This window comes from Callorhinus ursinus, unplaced genomic scaffold (genome assembly GCF_003265705.2).
Source record: "Callorhinus ursinus isolate GAN/ISIS: 27379988/994484 unplaced genomic scaffold, GSC_fseal_2.0 scaffold4, whole genome shotgun sequence".
In the NCBI taxonomy this organism is placed as follows: domain Eukaryota; kingdom Metazoa; phylum Chordata; class Mammalia; order Carnivora; family Otariidae; genus Callorhinus; species Callorhinus ursinus.
This window is the reverse complement of record NW_027397066.1, coordinates 54,276,113-54,291,606: the sequence shown is the minus strand read 5'-3', so window position 1 is coordinate 54,291,606 and position 15,494 is coordinate 54,276,113. Positions and strand designations below refer to the sequence as shown.

General features: G+C 35.7%; 1 protein-coding gene across 4 annotated transcripts in view; it reads left to right on the top strand.

The window, feature by feature from the left end:
• Window positions 1-15,494, top strand: part of CENPC (centromere protein C) — a 79,156-nt gene that overhangs the window by 35,785 nt on the left and 27,877 nt on the right. For 3 of the 4 annotated variants that reach the window (XR_012377933.1, XM_073891756.1, XM_073891755.1), the window contains exons 11-14: window positions 1,141-1,204; window positions 2,625-2,916; window positions 9,058-9,201; window positions 10,368-10,450. Coding sequence is in view for 3 of the 4 variants with exons in the window: in XM_073891756.1 (XP_073747857.1) it covers window positions 1,141-1,204; window positions 2,625-2,916; window positions 9,058-9,201; window positions 10,368-10,450 (583 nt within the window). In the remaining variant the exon portion in view is untranslated. The remainder of the gene's footprint in view (window positions 1-1,140; window positions 1,205-2,624; window positions 2,917-9,057; window positions 9,202-10,367; window positions 10,451-15,494) is intronic. The other variant, XM_025887461.2, reaches the window with a different exon arrangement.

The following is a 15,494-nucleotide window of genomic DNA, read 5'->3' as shown; positions in this document are numbered from 1 at the left end:
CTTTTCTGTACGATGTGAAACATTTATTGTTTTGGAAACATCTTTGATCTTTTAAAGGAAGTAGTCATGAAAAAAAGAAAATCATACTGTTGACTCTATGGTATTTAGATCAACAAATGAGAGTAGAACAAATATGGTACTACATCTGAGGCCTTGTTGCTATGAATTTTTGAGTCACTGGGATCCTTGATTGATAGTAGAAAGAAATATTCTTTTGCAGCCTTTCTTGGATTTTGGACTTAGATCTGAGTTTAAATTATGATTTCTCCACTTTGGGTAAGTTATTTTCTTCAGTTTCATATTTTGTAACATGATTACAAATCCTTCTACCTCATGATAAAGAGTAAGTGGCATGTAGTTAGTATATAAAACATTATCTACTCTTGTTATTGCTCTGAGGAACTCACCTTTCTGCCCCAGGTGCTTGAAACTACTGTAGCAGATGAGTGTGTAAATATATAGGTAAATAAAAATCTTACAAAGCCTGGATAAGTTTTCTAGAACTCTGAGACTTACCAAAAAAGACTTATGTAGCAGTCTTGAAACAAATGTTGAGTTTCTGATCAAGTAGGGAATCACAAAAATGGAGGAATGCTTATAGATCTCATGGTTAAAACAATCCTTCATCTGCTAGAAAAAGAAAGTCTGAAGCTCAAAAAAGCAACATGGCTTGCAACCTAAGGTCATAGACCTTTGTGCTAGAACTGGAAAGCAGTAGAACCCAGGTTTCCTGACTGTTGATGTAATGTTTGTTTCCCTAATAAGCAACCAAGCTGCCTATAGTAGATGTGTGGCCCTACTGCTTTTATGTTGAGAAACGTTTATGGAGTGCCCACTGTGAGGCAGGAATGGTGTTAGGCAGGGCCAGTACTACAGTGGTGCGAGTGAGTAGCAGAATGAGAAATTTGAGGAGGCACTTAGTCTCAGATACAAGTACTGAGTTCAGGTTCAGTACTTGTAAGACTCTCTGAGAGTGAGCACCTTCTTAAATTTCCCACACTAGTTAAATTTTTTTTTTTTTATGATGGGAACTTTTAAGATTTACTCTTTGGTATTTATTTTGCAATATATACATATATAAAATTATTACATCGTGTACCCTAGACTTATAAATGTTATGTGTCAATTATATCTCAGTAGACTGGAAAAAATTGCTTCACCACAGTCCTGCCCCTGCTGTTAGGCGTTGGGAATATAAAGACAGGTAAAAGAGCAATCTTGGTCTCAAGGAATTGTCAGTCTGCTGGAAGAGAAAGATAAGTAAACAGTTAGATGGATGATAAATATTATTAAAGGGTTGAGAGAGAGCTACTTAATTTAGGCATGGGAATTAGGGAAAGCTTCCTGAAGGATGAATTAGGAATCAGCTGAGTGACTGGGTGGGATGAGGAGGAAGGATGAAATGTTTCCAGTAGAGTAGCATGTACAGAGATATGGAGCTGAGAGTTTAACCTTTTAACAATTGTTTTATCAGAGTTATTTGGAGAGCTTGTTAAAACACAGATTATTGGGCTCTACTCAGAGCTTCTGATGTAGTAGGTCTGAAGCCTAGCCTGAGAATTTGCATTTGAAACAAATTCTCAAGTGATGCTGATCCTGCTTGTCTAAGGACCAACGAAGGCACGTACTGTGTGGAGCACTGGGTGTCATACGCAAACAGTGAATCATGGAACACTACATCAAAAACTAATGTTGTAATGTATGGTGATTAACATAACAATAAAAAAGAATTCACTTTGAAACAAAATAAAAGAACCAGTGCTTTAGAGAAATGCAGGTAGTTCAGTATTGCTGGCTTTTTTTGGTTTGTTTATTTGCAGAGAATGTTGAAAATTTTGATTAATGAAGTAAATACTCTAGGTGTAGAAATAAATTATTGAAAATATTTGGACTTAATCCTTAAGTTACAGATAATCACTAAAAGATTTTAGCAAGGTTGTCATGATCCAGGCTGTGTTTTCTTAAGATGATTCTTGAAGCAGTGTGAAGAATGGATTGAGGAGCAGCAGGGCTAGAGAAAGGGAGACTAAGAGGTGCTTTAATAATCCAGTTAAGAAATGATGAGGGTCCAGTGATAGGCAGGAGGGCTTGAAAGAAGTGGGTTTGAGAGGTATTAAGAATGTAGAAATGACAGGATTTGGGGACTTGATTGTGGATAGGGATAGGAGTCTTGGATGACTCAGATTTCTGGTGTAGGTATCTGGGTAAATAGTACACTTTTCATTAAGATAAGAACTAAAACCAGAGGGTCAGATTTGGGGGAGAGTGGTAGGTGAATATTATGATACCAATATCTACATAATAATTAAAGTTAAGAGTAGAAGGGTCCCTCAAAGTAGATAGAGAAGCTGAAGCTGGAAGCTTGGGAAATGATGGGGTCTTGAGGATGGCCAAAAGAGGAGTGGGCAGAGACATAGGGCGGTTTTGGAAGCTGTGATACATGCAAAGGGTTGAAAAGCTGCCTAGTTTATGACTTTAATTTGAAAACAAACAGCCTATGAGATTGGGGGGGGGTGTGTCTGTCTATGTGTATTTACATGTAAATAAATAATATTGGTATTTCAGTGAGCCCGCTAATCTGGATAAACATTATGCTAACTTTAGGTTATCATTGAATCCTTCAGGTCTTGTTTATAGCAATTCTTCAAGAAGAAATGAATTGTCAGTGTGTCACAACAGTAGACGAAAACCTGCTGAAAAATCAAACCAATCATCTAAGAATATTGAGGAAAAAACCATTCCGTTTAAAGGGCAGAAGAGAACTACTCTGGGCAGCTCAAGAGCACAGGAGTTTTTAAATACTAAAGATTCTGGAGGAATTGTGGACCATGATGAAATTTCTGGTTGTTCCCAGAATGCGTCATTGGAAAATGATGAGGAAGACCTGGCTAAGAAGAAAAATCTTGATCATTCTGGGTAATGTCTGTTAGGTATACGATATCGTTATTTTTGCCATTCAGCATTTAATAGTTTGTCAGTGTCATTTAATCATTTATGGAGAAACTTAGCATAAAGGGCTCTGCAGTCTGGCAAACCTGGTTGTAAATCCACACCCAGGGCAAAGTAGTAATCTGAATTTGTTTCCTTATATTAAAATGGGGAATAATATATAGTACACGGGATGTGAGTGATTTTTTTTTTTAAAGTGGTAAAAACAAAATTTACCATTTTAGTCATTTTTAAAAATGTATTTTATTTTTTAATTTCAGTATAATTAACCATCTTAGTCATTTTTAAAAAAATGGATTTTATTTATTTGAGAGAGAGAGAGTGTGAGAGAGAGAGTGCAGGAGCAGGGGAGTGACAAGGGGAGAGGGAGAAGCAGGGAGCCCAAGGCAGACCTCAGTCCCTGGACCCTGGGATCATGGCCTGAGCCAAAGGCAGATGCTTAACCACTGAGCCAGCCAGGCGCCCTTTAGTCATTTTTAATGTATAGTTTGATTTGCTTCCTTTTAAGTGAGGTTAATGTGATTTCAGTAATTAGAAATACGTCTTAATACTCCTCCCACTAAGGTGATAATAGTTAACATACTTTGAGTGCTTATATGTGCCAGGTGTTTGCTAGGAGCTTTCAATGAATTTTCATCAGTCCTAACAACCTGGTGAGTTAGGCGTTGTTCTTGCGTATTTTTGCTTATTGACATAGTATGTATTCTTTCATTTACTCAACAAATAATACATATTATATGTGAGAAACTGCAAGGTGTTAGGGATTTATGGGAGTAAATTATAGTGCCCTAAAATATAGCAGTGTATGTCATTGTAGTACAGAAAAAAATTCCGTACACATTCTCTTTTAACTTTTTCACACCATTTCCATACCATTTTCAGGGTTTACAAAATTATTTCAGGTTTACAAAAAAAATAAAGTAACACCTGATTCCCCAATGACCTCACTTAAGAAATAAAATATTATAGTGACCGTTGAAATCCCATGTGTACCTTTGCTGAGCCCATTCTTCTCCCTTGTTAGTGATACTGAATTTGGTAGTTACCATTTTCATGGATATTTTTATACTTTTTCCTACGTGTGCATGTATATATGAACAGCATGTGGTATGGTTTTAAAAGTTTATAAAAATGGTTTTATTAGTATATATATCCTTCTGTGATTTGCTTTTTTTCCACAGTTCATTTTTGAGATTATTCATGTTGATAAATGATTTATTTTTATTCCTTTATAAGAAGTGGAGGTTGGCAAACTTTTCTTAAAGGGCCAGATAGTAATTATTTTAGGCTTTGCTGGCCAAAAGGCAAAATGGAAACAGTTATGTCTATAGTTAGATAATCATTTAAGACGTAACCTTTGAAAATACACAAACCATTTTTAGCTCTCAGTATATAAAAAGAAATCAAGTGGCTGACTGAATTTATAGTTAACACCTTGTATGGTTATATGAAAATATTTAGTTTCTCTTTTTTTTGTACTTCATTCCTTTTTATTGCAAATAATATACCACTTTTTATCCATTCATTAAAGGGTGAGCATTTGGGTGGTTTCCACTTTTGCTGTTATTTTTTTAAATGATAATTTTTATTTATTTCCAGATGTTACTGTTCCTTTTCTTCAAGTATAATTAACATCGTGTTATATTTTCAGGTGTACAATGTATTTAGTCTCTTGATAATTTTTCACTATGAAAAACCAGTAGAGGAATTTAAGGAATTAAAACTTACTAGGTTTTTTGGGAGAAAATAAATTAAAAGCCTTTTCAATACTAGAATATTATGTGACACAAACCACATACACACGTGCGTGCGCACGCACGCACACACGTGTTGAAATCAGGGAGGAGATGGATAATAGTATTTAAGCCAAAATCGATAAATTAATTTGTTTAAGGAGTCTTCCTTTTTTTAAAAAAATTTTTAAGGCATCTTCCTGATTAGAGATGTTACATGAGTTACTTCTCCTCTCTGCATGTATCTAACAGATGTTGAAACTTTTAACTTGTTTAAAAGTGATATTTTTTGCTTCTTTATAACCATGAGCATTAATTAAACTACAAGCTAACTTCCTTTTTCCCTATTAAAAACTGTTGGGAATAAAATAAACCAAACTTAAAGATCTAGAGCACTTAAAGTGTAAGCAGTCTCCACTAAGTTTCTTTCATTCAAATTTATGTAATCACTTAATTTCTGTATTATTTCTAGAAGCCAGATGGAACAGAAGCTCATTACTGTAGATTTCTGTTTTAAAAGTTTTATGAAGGGTACTTCACATATCATACAATTCACTCATGAAATGTGTACAATTTAATGGTTTTATAGTACATTCACAGATAGGTGCAAACCATCAACGTAGTCAATTTTAGAGCATTTTCAGCACTTCACGAAGAAGCCAGTACCCTTTAGTTAGCATTTCCCATTCCCTCTTCCACTGCTCTAAGCAACCACTAATATACTTTTTGTTTGTATAGATTTTACATTTTGGATTTTCACCTGAATAAAATCCTATAGTATGAGTTTTTTTGTACTGACTTCTTTCTGTTTGGATATTCACTGCCCCCCCTCCACCTCCCCGGGTTTGAACTCATGATCCTGAGATCAAGACCTGAGCTGAGATCAAGAGTCAGACACTTAACTGACTGGGCCACCCAGGTGCCTTCTGTTTGGATATTTTCAAGTTTCATGTTGTAGCATGTATCAGTAGTACTTCATTACTTTTTATGACTAAATATTTTATTTTATGGTATACCATGTTTTGTTTATCTGTTCATTCATTGATGGACATTTGGGTTGTTTCCACCTTTGGCTCTTTTGAATAATGCTGGTATAAACATTTGTATACAGGTTTCTATGTGGACATATGTTTTCATTTCTCTTGGACATACACCTAGGAGTGGGATTGCTGAGCCATATGGTAACTCTATATTTAAGTTTGAGGGCGCCTGGGTGGCTCAGATGGTTAAGCGTCTGCCTTCGGCTCAGGTCATGATCCCAGGGTTCTGGGATCGAGTCCCGCATCGGCCTCCCGCTCCTTAGGAGCCTGCTTCTCCCTCTGCCTCTCTCTCTCTCTGTCTTTCATGAATAAATAAAAATAAAATCTTAAAAATAAATAAATAAATAAATAAATTGTTTGAGGAACTGCAAGACTGTTTTCCAAAGCATCTGACCATTTTACATTTCTGTGAGCAGTGTGTGAGGGTTCCAGTATCTCTAGATCCTTGCCAACAGTTGTTATTATCTCACTTTGATGCTAGCCATCCTAGTTGGTATGAAAGTGGTATCTCATTGTGGTTTTCATTTGCATTTCCCAGATGACTAGTGATGTTGAGCATCTTTTCATGTGTTTATTGGTCATTTGCATATCATTAGAAAAAGATCTTTTCAGCCTATTTTTAGTTGGGTTGTCTTTTTTTTTTTTTTAATTGTGTTGTTAGAGGTCTTTATATATTTTGGATACAAGTTCCTTGTCAAATAAGGGATTTGCAAATATTTTCTCCTATCTGTGGGTTGTCTTTTTTGCTTTTTAATGATGTCCTTTGAAGCACAAAGGTTTTTAATTTTGATAAAGTCCAGTCTATTATTGCTTATACTGTTGATGTCATATCTAAGAATCCAAGTTCATGAAGATTTGTCCCTATCTTTTCTTCTAAGAGTTTTATAGTTTTAACTCTCTTGTATTTAGGTCTTTCATCCATTTTGAGTTAATTTTTGTCTATTCTGGGAAGTAAGGGTTCAACTTTACCATATGACTATCCAATTGTCCCAATAAGTGTTTATTGAAAATACTATTTTTTCCCCATTGAACGGTCTTGACACCATTATTGAAAATTAGTTGACCATATGTATATGAGTTTCCTTCTGGATTCTCAACTTTTTTCTCTTGATCTGTATATCAGTTCTTGGTCCAGTACTGTACTGTCATGATTACCATTGCTGTGATAAGGTTTGAGATCAAGAGGTATGAGTCCTTTTTATTCTTCCTTTTCAGGGTTCTTTTGACTATTCTGGGTTACTTGCAGTTCCATATAAATTTTAGAATCAGCATGTCAATTTCTACAAAGACATCAGTTGAAATTCTGATAGGGATTGCATTGAATCTGTATATCAATTTGGGGGATATTGCTATTTTAACAGTAAATCTATTGATTCATGAACATGGGATGTTTTTCCATCTGTTGAGATCTTTAACTTCTTACAACAATGTTTTCAGAGCATAAGTTTTACACTTCTTTTGTTAAATTCATTCCTAAGCATTTTATTTGTTTTGATGCTATTGTGAATAGAATTGCTTTTTAAATTTTATTTTTGGATGTTCATTGCAAGTGTATAGAAATACAGTTGGTTTTTATATTTGTTCTTGTATTCTGCAACCTTGCTGATGTCATTTATTAGTGTCATTTATTAGCTTTTTAGTGTACTTCATAGGATTTTCTGAGTACAAAAATAGTGTCATTTTTGAATAGAGATAGTTTTACCCTTCCTTTCCAGTCTATTATTTATTTGTTTTATATTGCCTAATTGCTCTGGCTAAAAGCTTTGGTACAGTGTTTAATAGAAGTGGTAACAGCAGGTTTCCTTGTCTGGTTCCTAAATTTTAGGAGGAAAACATCTAGTCTTTCACCATTTAGTATACTGCTAGGTGTAGGTTTTTCATATGTACCTTTTTATCAGGTTGTGGCAGTTCTCTTCTAGTCCTAGTTTGTTGAGCGTTTTTTTTTTTTAAAGATTTTATTTATTTATTTGAGAGAGAGAATGAGATAGAGAGAGAGCATGAGAGGGGAGAGGGTCAGAGGGAGAAGCAGACTCCCTGCCGAGCAGGGAGCCCGATGCGGGACCCGATCCCGGGACTCTGGGATCATGACCTGAGCCGAAGGCAGTCGCTTAACCAACTGAGCCACCCAGGCGCCCTTGTTGAGCGTTTTTATCATAAAGAGGTGTTGGATTTTGTTAAATGCTTGCTTTTTTTTTTTTTTTTTTGCATCTACTGGTACGATGATGTGATTTTTTTTTTTTATATTATATTAATTGGTTTTTGGATGGTAGACCAAACTGCATCTCTGGTATAAATCCATTTGGTCATGATGTATGTATAATTCTGTTTACACATTGTTAGATTTCTTTTGCTAGTATGTTGAGTTTTTTGGTTTAGTTTTCTTGTGATGTCTTTGTCCAGTTTTGATACCAAGATAATCTTGGCCTCATAAACTGAGTTGAGAAGTTCTCTTCTGTTTTTTGAAAGAGTTTGTGAAGAATTTGTATTATTTGAATGCTTAGAAGATTCAGCAGTGAAACCATTTGGGCCTGAGGTTTTCTTTCTGGGTAGTTTTTTGATTACTGATTCATTCTCTTGTTACAGGTCTTTTGAGATTATTTCTTCTTGAATCAGTTTTGGTAATTTGTGTGTCTTTAGGAATTTATCCATTTCATCTAGGTTTCTAATTTGCTGACGTATAATTGTTCATAGTATTCTCTTATAATCCCTTTTATTTCTTTAGACTGTGATCATAGGACCAAAGTCTGCATGTTCTTTAGTTATTTTGCATGCAAATTATTTTCTCACATAAGATAAGAGTAGGCTGATAGACTGAGTCAAGGAACAAATTAAAACATAACACTTACAAGAGAAATGGGAGAGAAGAGAAAAATTACACAATCTGGGAATAATATATCCTATTTGGATATATTGGAGATAAATTAATTAGCTGTTAGCTACTGAAGAGATGAACCAGAGTCCCTCTGAGCACCCTATTGTTCCTCAATAGGCTGACTAGGGGTGTTAAAGAAAACAATTTCAGTTGTTTGTGGATTTTCAAAAAAATGATAGATTAAGTGTGTAATGTACATTATATGCTGCCTGAAGTAATGTCTCCTTGTGTTCCCCCCTGTCATCACCTCCATCTTAGGCCAAGTCTATACCATTTCAGAATTTTTCTTAGTAGGTCCTAGAATCAAGTTTTCTTCCTAGGCTAGTTGTAAGTCCTAGGACCTGAACAGGGTTATCTAATATTTGTTACAGCCAGTATTATATGGCCTACTCATTGTGTATTGTTTCTAGAAGAAATATTTTATGGAGAAATGAAAATAATTTTACACTTTACATTTTCACAGAGGTACAAGAAGCACAAAGGATCAAGATAATATGACTGGACAAAATGTTCATCTGAAGTCTCAGATCAGGGGATTTACATGCAAGACACCAGCAGAATCTAACTTGGATTCTGGAGAGCCTAAGACTTCAGTTTTGGAAGGAAGGTATGCATGTGTTCTAAGGATCATTGGATTTACTTATTATATTAGTCACTCATTTGCTGTGTAACAGATTACCCCAAACTTTAATAGTCACTTGCAAACATCTATGGTTTCATAGTTTCTGTGGCCCAGAAGTCTGGGTTAGCTGGCTAGTTCTTACTCAGGGGTTCTAATGAGGTGTAGCATTCAAAATGTCTACCTGGTTTGCAGTCCTTTGAAGGCTTGACTGTGACTGGAGGATCTACTTATAAGATAGTTTGCTCCCATGGTTGTTAGCTGCAGGCCTTCCTTGTCGTGCGGCCCTCTCCATAGGGTTGTTCAGTATGGCAGCTGGCTTTTTACAAAGCAAGTGATCCAAGAGAAAGTGTGACTATGATGGAGGTTAAAATTCCCTTTTAATGACCTAGTATCTGAAGTTGCATACTGTCACTTCCACTTCATTCTGTTTGTTAGAAACAGGTCATTAAGTCCAGACCACGTTCAAGGAATGGGGGATTAGGCTTTCTCTCTTGAAAAGAGGAGTGTTTAAGAATTTGTGGGTATGTGTTTAAAACAGGTACACTCAGTGAACAAACCAAATTAACCTATTCTTATAATATCTGAAGTCATATACTCTTTTAAAATGGAAGAATGGTAAATTATAACATTCTCAAGACTTTTAAGTGATGGCTAAGATTTCTTTACTATTTGGTGGGTTATGGCTATTAGGCCTGTTCTGGGTTCATAATGGAAGGGAAGGAATCTAGGACGGGGATAAGCTGAATTATCTCTGAGCAATTTCTGGACTATATTTTAAATTCTACTTGTTTTTGGCTGTATTTTTAAATTAAGACAAGCTGATTTGTTTCTAATATTTTTTAATAATACTATTTGATTTGATTTTTATCAGGGGTGTTACTTGAGTTGACTTAAAATTTAAAATTGATTCATGAAATTTAAAAGGTTATAAAATTCAGTATTTGTCCTGTTTGACAGTTATAGGATTAAATTATAGATTCTTTATTTTATGTAGCATGTAAATATATTTTTGGTAATCTATAACATCGCTGTTGGTTTTATAAGAAGGAAACCTTTGGCAGTTTTTGGGACAAAAATGACCATTAGGATAGATAATTAGATATATGTATTATAAAAGCACAAATTTGATGGTTTACTGTTTTATCTTAAAGTGGACCTTTCAGGCTCAAGAATTATTTAACATCTGGAAAGAATAATTCTGATGTGGATGACAAGGAAGTTCAGGAAAGTTCAAGTAGGTTATTATTTATTGTCTCTTGTCTTGATATTTATGGCATTATGCATACAAAGTACGGGTGTGCTATGTTTTATATAAATTATCACCAGTGGCAAATGTGTATTGAGTACTTACTCCAAAGAGCCTTACTATATGTTTAGAGATTTGTAAGACCTTACACCTATGTGATAGAGGGAGGAAGAGAAAGAGAAAGAATGACAGAGTGACAGTCCTTTCTTTGAGGTAGAACATAATGAAATAATTGACACTTAAAATATCTACTCTAGTATTGAAAAATGTTAAGGGGTGTCTGGGTGGCACAGTTGGTTGGGCGCCTAACTCTTGATTTTGGCTCAGGTCATGATCTCAGGGTTGTGAGGTAGGGCCTGGCATTGGGCTCATGCTCAGTGCAGATCTGCTTGAGACTTTCTCTCCCTCTCCCTTTGCCTCTGCCCGCCACACACTTCCTCTCTCTTTCTCTCAAATAAATAAATCTTAAAAAAAAATAAAAATGTTAAGCTGCTAAGGGTATAAATGAAGTAAGATTTGCCATGTATTGATTACTATAGCTGTATGATAGATATATCAGTTTCATTATATAATTTTTTCTATTTTAAATATGTTTGAAACTTTACATAGTAAAGTTTTTTAAATGCCTCTTAATAGTTTTGTAATTTTTATGCTGCTAAAGAATGTGTGCTTGGAATTTAATCTGTTATACTATTTTTTCTTTCCTAATCACTAATTAATTTTCCTTTTATTTTTAATTTTTTTAAATTGGAATCTCTCTTTTTTTTTGAGAGAAATAGAGCACACACAGGTGTGTGCATGAGTGGGGCTGGCTGTGGGGGGGTGGGGTGGCTAGAGGGAACGGGAGAGAATCTTAAGTAGACTCCTTATTGAGCTCAGAGCTGATCTCACAACTCTGAGATCATGACCTGAGCCAAAATCAAGAGTTGGACACTCAACTTACTGAGCCACCCAACGCCCCTCTTTTTCCTTTTGATTTGCATCTCTTGAAATGCTAGGAATGTGGAATTTGGAATTTTTTTTTTAAAGATTTTATTTTTCAGTAATCTCTATACTTAATTTGGGGCTTGAACCTACAACCCTGATAACAAAGAGTGGCAGGCTCTATCAGTTCAGCCAGCCAGGCGCCCCATTTGTTTTGCCTTTTAAATTGTTTATTTCTCCCTGTTTAGATTTTAGTATTTTTCTCCTCTAAGTTGAATACTTTCTCTAATTATTTTTCTATTTTTTATTTGATAAAAAATTTTTTATTTGAAAAAACAGTGAATTTTCCTGAGTAGTATTGGCTTAATTTTACAGCTTTTTATTTATTTTAAAAAATTTTTAAAAAGATTTGTTTGTTTATTTATTTAGAAAGTGTGTGTGTGGGGTTGGGGGAGAGCAAGGGAGAGAGAGAGAATCTGAAGCAGACTCTGTGCTGAGTATAGAGCCCCACCTGGGGCTTGATCTCAAGACCTTGAGATCATGACCCGAGCCAAAATCAAGAGTCGGACTCTCAACTGACTGAGCCACCCAGGTGCCCCAATTTTATAGCTTTTTAAATATTGTGTTCCTTTAAAAAAAAAAGATTTATTCATTTATTTTAGAGAGAGAGAAAGCCTGCGAGCAGGGGGAGGGGTAGGAGGAGGGGCAAAGGGAGAGAGAATCTCCAGCAGACTCCCTGTTGAGCGCAGAGCCTGATGTGGGGCTCAGTCCCACGAACCCTGAGATCATGGCCTGAGCCAAAATCAAGAGTTGGATACTAAACCAACTGAGTCACCCAGGCCGCCCCAAATGTTGTATTCTTACTGTAGTATACCCTAAATTACAGTGATTTTTTCTTTGACCCAGGAGTTTTTAAGAGTATATGATTCAAGAGCTTGGTCTCCAGAGTCCCTGGGGTTGAATCCAGCTCTACCACTTATTTACTGTGTTATCTTGAGTAAAAAACTTCATTCCTCTTACCTTCAGCATCCTTATCTGTAAAATGGGGATATCGGTTTCCACCCATAGTTTTCTTGTTTACTTTAATATCTGGTTTATGTTAAAACATACTTTTGGCTGTTATTCTGAAGTGTTTTGTTCTTTGTTAACAATTTTTTTTTTAATTTATTTTTTTGACAGAGAGAGACACAGCGAGAGAGGGAACACAAGCAGGGGCAGAGGGAGAGGGAGAAGCAGGCTTCCCGCTGAGCAGGGAGCCTGATGCGGGGCTTGATCCCAGGACCCTGGGATCATGACCTGAGCTGAAGGCAGCTGCTTAACAACTGAGCCACCCAGGCGCCCTTGTTAACAATTTCTAGTTTCATTTCACTGTTCTAGGGAACTTTGGCTTGTATTATTTATTTTTTGAATTTATTAAGGTTTTCTTTGTGATCTATAGTATGCTTAGAACATATAAAAAATTCTCCCATGGGTGCTTGAAAAAGAGAGAATATTCTTTTGTGTATATATATGGTTATGAAAATATACATCCACTTATTAGTGGATGTATATTTTTGAATATATTTTGAATATTTATGGAACTCATGTATTTTTTTATTTTTAAAGATTTTTATTTATTTATTTGAGAGAAAGTGAGTGAGCATGAGCGGGATTGGGGAGGAGAGGGAGAGGGAGAAACAGACTCCCCGTTGAACAGGGAGCCCGATGCAGGGTTTAATCCCAGGACCCTCACATCATGACCTGAGCCGAAGGCAGATGCTTTCACCCAGGTGCCTTGGAACTCTTGAATATTTATAGAATATTATGGGAGACTTAACTATGTATCCTTCTAGAGGCTGCAGATGTGGTAGTGAACAAAACTGACAAAAACTTCTGCACACCTGGAGCTTACTTTCTGGGGGACCAGGATAGAAGACAAGAAAGGAAAAGATAGCAAAACTTATGATTTGCTAGATTGAGAGTAGAAAAATAAAGCCAGGGATTTTGCAGTGGGAAATGGCGGTTTAATTCTTAGGTAGATGGGCAGCAAAGGCCTCACTGAGGAAGTGATCATTTGAGCGAAATAGGAAAAAGATGAGGAAGCAAATTATGCAGCTGTATGAGGAAATAATGCCTCAGGTAGAGGGAAGACCAAGGGCAGTTTTTCTGATATGATAATGAGTCTGATGGCAAAACACCAAGGAGACTGGGTGGAGCAAAGGAAGAGGGATAGAGTAGTAGGAGATGATGTCATAGAGATAACAAGAATGAAAGATCACATAGGATGTTAAAAGCTGTTTTAAGGGTTTTTGGCTTTTCCTAAGAGATGATAAGGCATTGGAGGGTTTTGAGCAGAGGAGTGATATGACTGATTTATAAACAGAATGACTGGCTGTTGTGTTAGGGAGGGACTGGTGAGTTGGAGGGGGCTGGCGTAAGGCTGGAAGCAGGGAGACTGGTGAGACATTACTAATCCCAGTAAGAGTTTGCTTAGAGTCATGTGGTAGCAGTGGAGGGTGGAGAGCAGTAGTAGGATTTTGAATATTTTTGAAGATAGAATCCACAGGATTTCCTGATGGATGGGATGTGGGATGTAAGAGAGAGATGTCAGGGATAACTTTAAGGCTTTTTGGCTTGAGCACCTGAAAGAATGGTGTTGTCATTACTTGATTTGGAGACTACTAGGGAAGGAGCAGATTTTGGGGGAAAGAACAGGATCTTAGAATTGAACATGTTACATTAGATATTAATTCGATCCTTTATATCCTTGATTTGTGAAATCTGCTGAAGACTGCCAGAGTTGAAGTAAAGTATTTCCACTGCAATGGTCTGCTTTTTTCTCCTTCTATTTTCTGCAGTGTTTGTACATCTCAGTGCTGTTACTAAGCATGTAAGCTTTTATATGGAATGTACCTGCTTTGGTCAAATTTATCTTCTTGATCCTATTACAATGCTTTTACCTTGTAGTCTGTTTTGTCTAATATTAATATTGTGACCCCTGTTTTCTTTTGGTTCATTGTTCTTTTTTATATTTTTATTCATCTTTTTACTTAACCTTTCCTACAGAACTAAAACAAAGTGGTTTAGAAACAGTACATGATTGAATTTTTATCTTTCACTTTCTCTGTCAGTATTTTTTCCTTTAATAAATGTTCAACATATTTATACTTACTGTCAGAACAGATAGCCTTGTTACTTTGTAAAGTTGGTAGACATTCTCACATATGCCAGCAAGAACTCAGAATTTTTTTTTTTTTTTTTTTTTTTTTACAAACAGTTGAATGGTAAAAATAATCTTTGAGTCATAATCTTTTTTCCTTTAAACTAGCTGGCTATTGATCTTTTGCCTCACAATAGCTAATGCTTATGAGTAGAAATTTAAAGGCAGACGTATTTCTTATTTTCTTTGCAAGTAACCTGTTTTCTTCTATCTCCATGCTTATTAGGATTCTTTAATGTTTGAAATTCAGGAGTTCTCTCTTTGTTGCTGTTTTTTAAAATATTTTTTTTGAAATTATTAAATTTATTACTTAAATTATTAAATTTTAGAAATTATTAATTTTAAACTTACTCTGAAATCCCATATCTGCTTCGCCCAGATTCCATAGTTGTCAACATTTTACATTTGTTCCATCTCCCTCCCTGCCTCTGCTACATATATATTCATACACGTTTCTTATCATTAGCCTTTAAAAAAATTTTTTTTAGTAGCCTCCATACCCAGCATGGAGCCCAACATGGCTCGGGGCCTGAACTCATGACCCCAAGGTCAAGGTATGAGCTGAGATCAAAAGTTGGACACTCAACTGACTGAGCCACCTAGGTGCCCCTTAAAAATTTTGTTTTTTTATTGAAGTATATTAACATACAGTATTATGTTAGTTTTAGGTATACAATATGATTCAGCATTTTTATACTTTATTCAGTGCTCATCATAAGTGTACTCTTTTTTTTTTTTTTTTAAAGATTTTATTTATTTATTTGACAGAGAGAGACACACAGAGAGGGAACACAAGCAGGGGGAATGTGAGAGGGAGAAGCAGACTTTCCCTGCTCTCGTTTTTTTAAAGATTTTATTTATTTATTTGACAGAGGGAGACACACAGAGAGAGGAAACACAAGCAGGGGG